General features: G+C 36.5%; 1 protein-coding gene and 1 non-coding gene across 6 annotated transcripts; one reads left to right on the forward strand and one right to left on the reverse strand.

Moving 5' to 3' along the window:
• The first annotated feature begins 359 nt into the window (after positions 1 to 359).
• LOC150035179 (putative protein phosphatase 2C 38) lies at positions 360 to 6,148 on the forward strand. Of its 5 annotated transcripts, XM_090315881.1 has the most exons (7): positions 387 to 680; positions 860 to 966; positions 1,322 to 1,360; positions 1,557 to 2,096; positions 4,072 to 4,454; positions 4,598 to 4,834; positions 5,642 to 6,148. In XM_090315881.1, the coding sequence occupies exons 4-7, from the start codon at positions 1,772 to 1,774 to the stop codon at positions 5,864 to 5,866; spliced, it is 1,170 nt and encodes a 389-aa protein (XP_090172007.1). In that variant the 5' UTR covers positions 387 to 680; positions 860 to 966; positions 1,322 to 1,360; positions 1,557 to 1,771; the 3' UTR covers positions 5,867 to 6,148. The 5 variants fall into 5 exon arrangements, with proteins under 5 accessions (XP_090172008.1, XP_090172007.1, XP_090172009.1 ...); XM_090315883.1 differs by having other exon boundaries at positions 389 to 966; positions 4,087 to 4,454; XM_090315879.1 differs by having other exon boundaries at positions 389 to 680; positions 860 to 1,360.
• A 2,107-nt stretch (positions 6,149 to 8,255) lies between these two features.
• LOC120082319 (small nucleolar RNA R71) lies at positions 8,256 to 8,362 on the reverse strand. Its single transcript, XR_005483149.1, has one exon. It is a non-coding gene; the product is annotated as a small nucleolar RNA R71 (small nucleolar RNA).
• Positions 8,363 to 9,237: the final 875 nt, after the last annotated feature.

Raw genomic sequence — 9,237 nt, forward strand, 5'->3', positions numbered from 1 at the left:
AAAGGCTTACATGAAGCCAAATAAAAGCTGATACAGAAAAGGAGACTGCTTGTGTGAGTCAACCGGCATGTCACAAGCCAAATCCTTCCCATCGTTTATAAAGAATGCAACGTCCTTAAACTTCGAACCAATAGCTATTGCTTCACCTCCCTACAACGAGGAACAAACTTCAAGCCAACAAGTCGTACACATCTAAAATGATCTTGAAAAACTCAATCGAACCGTCGATGAACTTAAAGAATCGAACCATCATTATTAAATATAGGATTCCAAACAGCATCCGTGTTCAGCTCTTAGGAGGACGCACTTTTCATTGGGCATACCCTTCCTTACACTTGACTATGTTCTCCTGGTTTAGTCTCTTTACTCGATTGAATTTTGTTTTTGTTTTTGACATTTTTTTAGTTGCCTTCCCTTTAAACCTACAAAGCGAGAATTCAAAAATGAAAGAAAAAGAGACCAAACCAAATCAGTGGATTTCACGAACACGTCGTTCATGTGCAAACGAACGTCCGTTGAAGACGTGCATCAAAAAGTAAGCAGTTGAAAATGGAAGAAAATATGCGAAACGGAATTTCTGAATATTCGGATGCCAAATGTTGGTGTCAGATCAGTGGCTTTCTGAATGAATCTAGGGTTCATGATTTCACCAGCAAAGAGAACGCAACCGATTCAATTAGGTCAATTCCTCTACGTTTGAATTCGAAGGATTGATTCTCTCTTCACTTTCCCGGAAAATTTACTCTCAGTTTCTCGAGAAAGTGATCTGGAAGAACTTTCCATTTCGTTTTCGTTTTGGGAAGTTCTTCGATTCATATTTTTTTTAGGATTTTTGCTATTTTTCCTTTTTGCCAATTAGGAAAGAAGATGAGCAGAAGTAGCCTACAATGGCGGGTTCGTTAAAGGCCAAAGTCAATGAGTCCAGGCAATAAATTAGAAAACCATAACTGAAGAGTGCCAAATTTAGTAAGTCAAGAAGAGCCTTTCGAAAGCTAGGGCTTTTTTCTGTTTTTTTCCTTCGTTTCTTAAATTGTTCCCAATCCAAGGGATTCTGTTGTTGGAGAGTGATCCATCTGTTTCTTTGGCTCAAAGAAACAGAAAAATAAAATAAAAAAAAAAATAGAAAAGAAAAGGAAGGAACCCTAAGGAGGAGGAGGGCCAATTAAACTTGCAGGAATTCTCTCTTTCCAGATCTACCCGTTTCATTGTTCTGACAGTTTTTTTCTTCTGTCAGAACACCCGAAATTCTTTTTACTCGATTCCCTTTTTTTAATTTCATCATATAATGCCTTTCTCAATTTATAATTGAGCAATTTTGCAGAATAGGGCCTGCAAGATCTCTCGGCAATCTGTGCTCAAGGTTTGTAATAGCAACTTGTTTTCCTTGTTATTGGTGTCATTGTATTCTTTATTGTTTCTAGGTTCAATTTTGTAAAGACGGTGATCACATTTTAATTCTTGAGGCGATTATACTGTTTATATACTGTTGTTCTATATGTTTATATGTATCAGGTTTGAATTTTCTTTTTTATTTACTGTGACCATTGTGTTTGCAGTTCCTACATATAGCCATCAAGAAACCCAATGTTTTCTCATTGAAACATTAATGGTTGCTGCTTTGATCAATGGTTTTCTGACATCTGAAACTTGTTATTTTGATTCATATATTTGTGAACGAAATCAAGCAAACTTCTGGTTTTAATACTATCCTTCTGGCCTGTTTGAAGAATGGTTTTTGATTCTGGATCATTTGGGTGAGAATATGTAAGGGATGGTATCTGAAACTTTGATGAAGATTGTATCACCTTGCTGGAAACCCTTGGTTGAAGGTGAAAATTCCAGCAGAGGTGGGGATGCAAGTGGTCGGGTTGACGGGCTGTTGTGGTACAAGGATTCTGGCCGCCATATTAATGGGGAATTCTCAATGGCAGTTATTCAGGCAAATAATTTGTTGGAAGATCGTAGCCAACTTGAGTCAGGGCCACTGAGCTCATTTGAATCGGGTCCTGTTGGAACGTTTGTTGGAATTTATGATGGCCACGGAGGACCAGAAGCTGCAGAATTCATAAATGATCGTCTTTTCAATAATATGAAGAGTAAGTCTTACATTTACTTATGCTGAATATCTCTGGTATAAGCCTATTGGAAGTAGTTCGTACCTTTTGTGTGCATACCATGTGATTGTCCTCATTAGATCAACTTTTAAATTTGTTGTCTAATACCAAGTCCGTAATGACTTTTGAAAAATGTATTGATGCACTTTGGGGGAGAATCACTAATTAAGTGGTTATTAGATAAATATGAAATTTCATCTCAAAACCGAAGAGGAGTAGCCTTTGTATCTTTTAAAAATTGCGAGGTCTTTCCGTCTTTCTAATGTTGGATCCTCAACATGCCTCTTTAGACTTCAAGTGATGGTCCTCAACACGCTTGGGCTTCACAGGCTAAGATACCATATTAGCTAAACATGAAGTTTTATCTCAAAACCAATTGAGAGTAACCATATATCTTTCAAAGTTTGTGAGGTCTTCCCATCTTTCCAATTGGGATCCTCACTAGTGGTTACTCTAGTAGCACTTGTGTTTCTAGAATTTTCAGAATTTCTTTGGCTTCTATCTAACCATAGATTATGAGAATTTTGAAACATGCTTTTAATTGGTTAATGCACTTTTTGCCCTCGCAAAAGTCATCCTAAATGCGACTAACTATCAACTTTATTCCTTCTTTTTAGACGAGGTTAATGGATCCCAATCCTGAGACATTAGTATTGCTTTATCGTGAATTAATCTATCTCCACCTTTTTGTAATTTCAACTTATCTACACTCCTATCATAATGGAGTTGTTTCTTGTAACTATCACAAATAGGATTTCCTTTTGTATTCTATTTCATCAACCAATCAAATTGTTTTTGTTTTCTATATATACATATATAGTTAGATGATATGGTATTAAATTTGCCTTCAGTCATCAACTTAAGTTTTTTGGTCAATTGGTGATTTAAGATGGTATGAGAGTAGGTTGGTTTAGGAGGTTATGGGTTCAAACCCCTAAAGTGTTATTTCCTCTTGAATTAATATTGATTTCCACTTGTTGGGTGTTCTTCATATTTCAAGCCCACAAGTGAGGAGGAGTGTTAAATGATATAATTAAATTTACCTTCACTCATCAACTTAAGTTTTTGGGTCAAAGGCGATTGTTACATGATATAATTAAATTTACCTTCATCCATCAGCTTAAGCTATTGGGTCAATTGACGATTTAAGATAGTATCAGAGAAGGTGGTCCAGGAAGATCCTATGTTCAAACCCCTGCAATGTTATTTTTCTCCCTAATTAATATTGATTTCTACTTATTTGGCTTTTCTTCATATTTTAAGCCCACAAGTGAGGGAGAGTGTTAGATGATATGATATTAAATTTGGTTTCACCTATCTGCTTAAGCTCTTGGGTCATACATACATATTACTAGACATTGGCCTGCAAGTGGATTCGACACGAATTTGACTGTCTTAGCCGAAGGACTTGAGATTGCCTTAAAATACAAGGAACCATTAAATGGAAATGCATGTTTTCCGTGCTTGAGTCGCACGTGCATGAGAGGAACCATTGCATCCTGTAGAATGTTAGTCTTTTACGTGAAAATGAATGAAATAGAACAAGATGTTTTGTTGACCTCAGCATTTTGGTTGGACAGAAAGTAGGGCCTTCATCAATATGCTGGATTTGCAAATGCTGATTTAGTGGAAATTGACATTTTTCTTCCAATTCCTTATTTGGTTACTTGTCAGAAGTTGTGAAAATCTGCAACGCTGATCTTGAAGAAAGTGCATTATCTTAACTTCAAAAGAATTCGATGTCCTCCTTTCATTGGGTGCATGTGGAAGTATTTTGGGTTGGAAAGTATGTTCATGTACATAAATTTTCTAGATCGTAACTGAAATTTGTCTAATTTGAAGCACAAAGAAAATGTTGGAAGGGAACTTTCCTGGAGTCTGGTTGTGACTTTGTGAGTGCTTATGGTCTCCTACCAATTTTCATTATATAGCTAATTGGAATGTTTACACTTGACAGCTTTTCATGGTGCAGAATTTATTCCAGAAAATCAGGGAGTATCTGCTGAAATTATTAACAAAGCATTCTTGGAGACGGAGGAGGAATTTTTGTCTCTTGTAAAGAAACAATGGCTTGTTAAGCCTCAAATTGCTTCGGTTGGTTCATGCTGTTTGGTAGGCATAATATGTTGTGGATTACTGTATATTGCAAATGCTGGAGATTCTAGAGTGGTGTTGGGAAGATTTGAAAAAACTCATAAAGAGGTTAAAGCCATCCAATTGTCATCTGAGCACAATGCTAGTATCGAATCTGTGAGAGAGGAGCTGCACTCGTTGCACCCCAATGATCCACAGATCGTGGTGCTAAAGCACAAGGTGTGGCGCGTGAAGGGTGTTATACAGGTTTGTTCTCGAGCTCTTTTCTTTGATAGAAAGAGAATACATATATATATATATATTGAAAAAAAAAAGCATTTTCAATGTAGCTGAACAATTGGTTATAAACTTAAAAGTATCACTCTGCTGATGTAGCTGTTCATGTGTAGGTCTCAAGATCCCTTGGTGATGCTTATCTCAAGAAAACAGAGTTCAACCGAGAGCCTCTTTTGCCAAAATTCAGATTACCAGAACCATTCCACAAGCCAATACTTAAAGCCGAGCCTGCTATTGTAGTGCAGAAACTGTACCCAGAGGATCAGTTTCTTATATTTGCTTCAGATGGTCTTTGGGAGTATATAAGCAATCAGGAAGCTGTCGACATCGTCCATAGTTGTCCACGTAATGTATGATTTCTGCTTAACTTCAGTTCTCTTTTTCTTTTGCTCTATCTTTGCTAGGCTCTTCTGTTTGCTTAGAGGTACAGCCAACTTCTGTGGGAAGGATTTCTTGCCATTGGCAAGCTATCGAAGCAATATGTCTAAAAATGGCTGAAGTCTTTGAATGAAGTTTGGTCTGATGCTCAGGGTGACGCCTCCTTTTGAATTTCTTGAAATATGTTTCCTGGTTCCCCCTTTCCTTTTACAATCAAGGAAATTATTTTGACTCTATAATCGGTCTTTCTTGCCTTTTTTGGTTGTCATCTTGTTTTTTTATCTACTTAACTTTCTTGTCTCCTTTTTCTTCAACTTCTCTCCATGAAAAAGTGGGTTTCGAGTTAAAAGGTAGAATATGTCATTCCTTTATGTTGTTATAGAATAGGAATATAATGTCCAAGAAAAAAAAAAGGAACAGAGAGAGAGGGTTGAAGAAGAAAAAAGAATAGAGAGAGGGTTGAAGAAGTAGGATAGTACGCCATTACTTTCTATTTTGTTAAAAATGGTTTAATTACAAATTTAGTTCATGAAGTTGGTTTGTGTCTATTTGAATCTTAAATAGGTCGTGTATGTTCGATTTCTGATTTTAGAAAGTGACTAATAAGTCACTAAACTTTCAATTTTGTGTCCAATAGGCCCTTGAATGTTGAATTTTATGTTTAATGTCTTGTGACTATTTGATATTCTTTAAAATTTACGGACCTACAAGACACAAAATTACAATGGACGAAACATTGTAAAAAAATGACTCATGCCATTTCCATGACCGACTTATAGGGGGTTGCAAGGAAACTCGTTAAAGCTGCACTTCATGGAGCTGCAAAAAAAAGAGAAATGAGATACACAGACTTGAAGAAGATTGATCGTGGGGTAAGAAGGCATTTTCACGACGACATCACTGTTATAGTTTTGTTCCTTGATTCGCATCTGATTAGTCGCAGTCCAAGCTATGGACCTATGCTTTCAATCAGAGGAGGTTCTGGTATCCTCGCTAGATCATAGTTTGTGAAGCCTTAGCACCATCATCTCTTGTGCTTTTTTACATCCACCTACCTCCATTTTTTCTCATTTGTATTGCAAAATTATTGTTTTTTTGTATTCAAAAGAGGAAAGATTTGGAAACCATGACCCTTTTCTTTTCCCATTCCCCTTTTCCTTTTTTCTTTTTCTTTTTCTTCTTTCATTTTGTGTTTCCTTTTTCATGTATATCACTGTTATTCTCTAAGAAGTCTCCTTATTGACATTTTTGTCAATAGTATAAGAGAGAGAGATAATATTTGATCAGGAGTTTTCAATCTCTTAAATTTATGAGATGATAATTAAAAAGGGTTCAACTTTATTCTGGCCACCATTTTCTAAAAATTTAAAATAAAAAAATAAAATAAAATATATTTTGGTAACATTCTTTAATTATTAAAAAAATGATACAAAAAGGGTGCTTTATTATTTTAAATATAATTGGTTTTGAGTTAGATGAGATGTGTTTCATGGGAGACTAAATTTTGCTATAGGAGTCATTTAATGTAAAAAAATCGTAGTGTATTATTTAAAATGAAAATTTTACTCTAGGAGTCATTAATGTAAAAATGTAGTGTATTATTTAAAATGAAAAACCATGTATTGTATGAAGGTAATAATTCAAGTAAACTTGATGTCTGGCCTGGTGAGCAGACTACTAGTTGAAATAAACACCAAGTTATTAAGTTTGGTCTTTATAATTATAAAGAAATAACTCAAATTAAATTTGGTGCTTATTTTATCAAATAAAATTTTAATTTATAAGTTTGGTCTTTTAGATTACTAGTTAGCTATAGACCTTATGTGCATGTGCATGTGTATTTTAATTTTAACTTTTAATTTTTTATTTGTAAAGTTTGAAAAGAATCTTTGGATTAAATATTTCAATTCGTTTTTAGAAAAATGAAATGTATTTTAAAAAAATAGTGTATTATATATGGAATTTGTAATTGACAAAAGAAACTTATATATATGTGTGTGTTTTGAATACAATATATTGAAATTTTCGAGCATCAAAATTTAGTCCACCTACTAATTAACTTAGTTGCGTGTGTTTTGAATACAATATATTGAAATTTTTGTGCATCAAAATTTAGTCGATTGAACTTGAGAAGCACAAAGAAAAAACACGGATTCCAATAAAATATAATATAATAATAAAATAAAATAAATAAAAGAACAAAAGATGAATTTCTCCATTTTCTCCAATCTTTTTGGATTGATCACCAATATGTGTCATCCAAAACCCACCAAATGGGGGCATCTATATTAAAATCTTACTAGGAAAAAACTCAGTGGGAAAAAATCTTAGGGAAGGAAATGAGTACATATTTCATATATCGCATGCGTTCTAGTATTAGAAGCCGTAGCATTCGCGTCGAGAGATGGATTGCTTGTATGTGTGTTGCATGATCACATAACATGAACACATCCTAGGAAGTGTTAGCCGAACCCCTTCTCAACCCGTTCACTGCATACTCATCGCATCTTTCGTATTATAACCTCTTTTCGTAACTCCGCCGCATTTGTTTATTTTATTTCTGCAAACAACAACACCAAACAACTATTTGATTTACCAGTTACCGCAAAGACTTCCTGAAAATTACCACCGCATACCGTTTTCCCAAATCCCTGAGTTCGACCCTAAACTTACCAGGAAACTCAATAGGGTTTATACTTGGATTCCAGTGAGAAAACTTGCTCAACGCAATTCTATCACCGCATCTCATTCCAAATTTTCACCTCATAAAATAACGCATCAAATTTTTAGCACCGTTGCTAGGGACTTCGACAAATCAATATGCTAACGATAATTTTTCTGATTTCTTTGCAGCTCTCAATCTCTGGCGAATTATGACCCGGAGATTGAGAGGACATTTCAACGAATACTAAGAAACAATCGCCAACAACAAGAGAGAACCCCAAGAATGGCGGAACAACTAGAAGAAAGGGCCGCAAACGCGAACAATATAATGGCCAACTCCATCCTTTTGGCGAATGACCACAATAGGCCCATTCGGGACTATGCGTCGCCCAACCTCTACGATTTCTCTCCAGGAATCATGAGGCCAGCGTTAAATGGATCGAGGTTTGAAATGAAACTAGTAATGTTACAGATGATCCAGGCTGCTGGGTAGTTTGGAAGGAGGCGTGGCGAAGACCCGCACGCCCACCTCCGAAGCTTCATAGAAATCTGCAACACTTTTGTGTTCCCAAATATCTCTACCGAAGAAGTTCGACTAACTCTGTTTCCATTTTCTTTGTGTGATCAGGCAAGAAAATGGGCATATTCTCTCGAACCAGGAGAGATAACTTCGTGGAACAAATGGTGGAAAAGTTTATGAAGAAGTATTTCCCACCAACCGAGAATGCCAGGAGAAGGAAATTAATAACAAATTTTGAACAAGAAAATGACGAATCGCTCAGTGATGCCTGGGCGAGGTTCAAGAGGCTGGTAAGAGACTGTCCACATAACGGCTTGTCAGACTACTTGCAAATGGAGATTTTTTACCAAGGACTGAACCCTGTTTCGCAGATCGCTGCCAATGCGGCAGCCGTTGGTGGTCTGCTAGACAAAACATATGAGGAGGCCAAAAATATACTTGATCACATTTCCAAAAATCACGAGGATTGGTGAGAAAGCGATAAAAGATTAAGGATTAAAGATAGTGACGCCAACAACGGGGACATCGCATCCCTTCAAAATCAAATGACTGCAATGATGAGTTTGATACAAGGCATCGCAATTAACAGTACGGGAGCGAAGAAAGGACAAGTCAACGCAATTGCTCAAACGACCGCAAGTTGTGTCATCTGTGGAGATACTCATTCGATGGAAGAATGTCCAGCAAACCCGCAGTCAGTATGCTTCATAAAGAATAATTCTTATTCCGATACATACAACCCCGGGTGGAGAAACAACCCAAATTTTGCGTGAAAAAATCAACAACAAAACTTCCAACCAGTGGCGCAAAAAGAAGGGCCACCCCTATTTTTCCCGCAAAACAACGGTCCAACGCAAACTAAGCTAACAGCTCGCAAACACCGCAATCTTCATCCTTAGAGAGCTTGTCGAAGCAGTACATTGAGAAAAACGAATCAGTGCTTTAGAATCAAGCAACATCCATCCGCAATCTCGAAATTCAGCAGGGACAAATTGCAGACGAGCTAAAAAATAGACCACAAGGAGCGTTGCCGAGCTCAACTGAGCTTCCTCGCAATGTTGGGGGTACCGAGAAGGAACAATGCTTAACAATCTCCTTGCTAAGTGAAAAAATGACTGCGGAAGTAGGGGAAGAATCCATTGTAACCAATTTGAATACGGTGACAACCGAGGACCCGTTGACTTATAATTC

This window comes from Benincasa hispida, chromosome 7 (assembly GCF_027475165.1).
Source record: "Benincasa hispida cultivar pf3 chromosome 7, pf3_genome.v1.1, whole genome shotgun sequence".
Taxonomy (NCBI): Eukaryota; Viridiplantae; Streptophyta; class Magnoliopsida; order Cucurbitales; family Cucurbitaceae; genus Benincasa; species Benincasa hispida.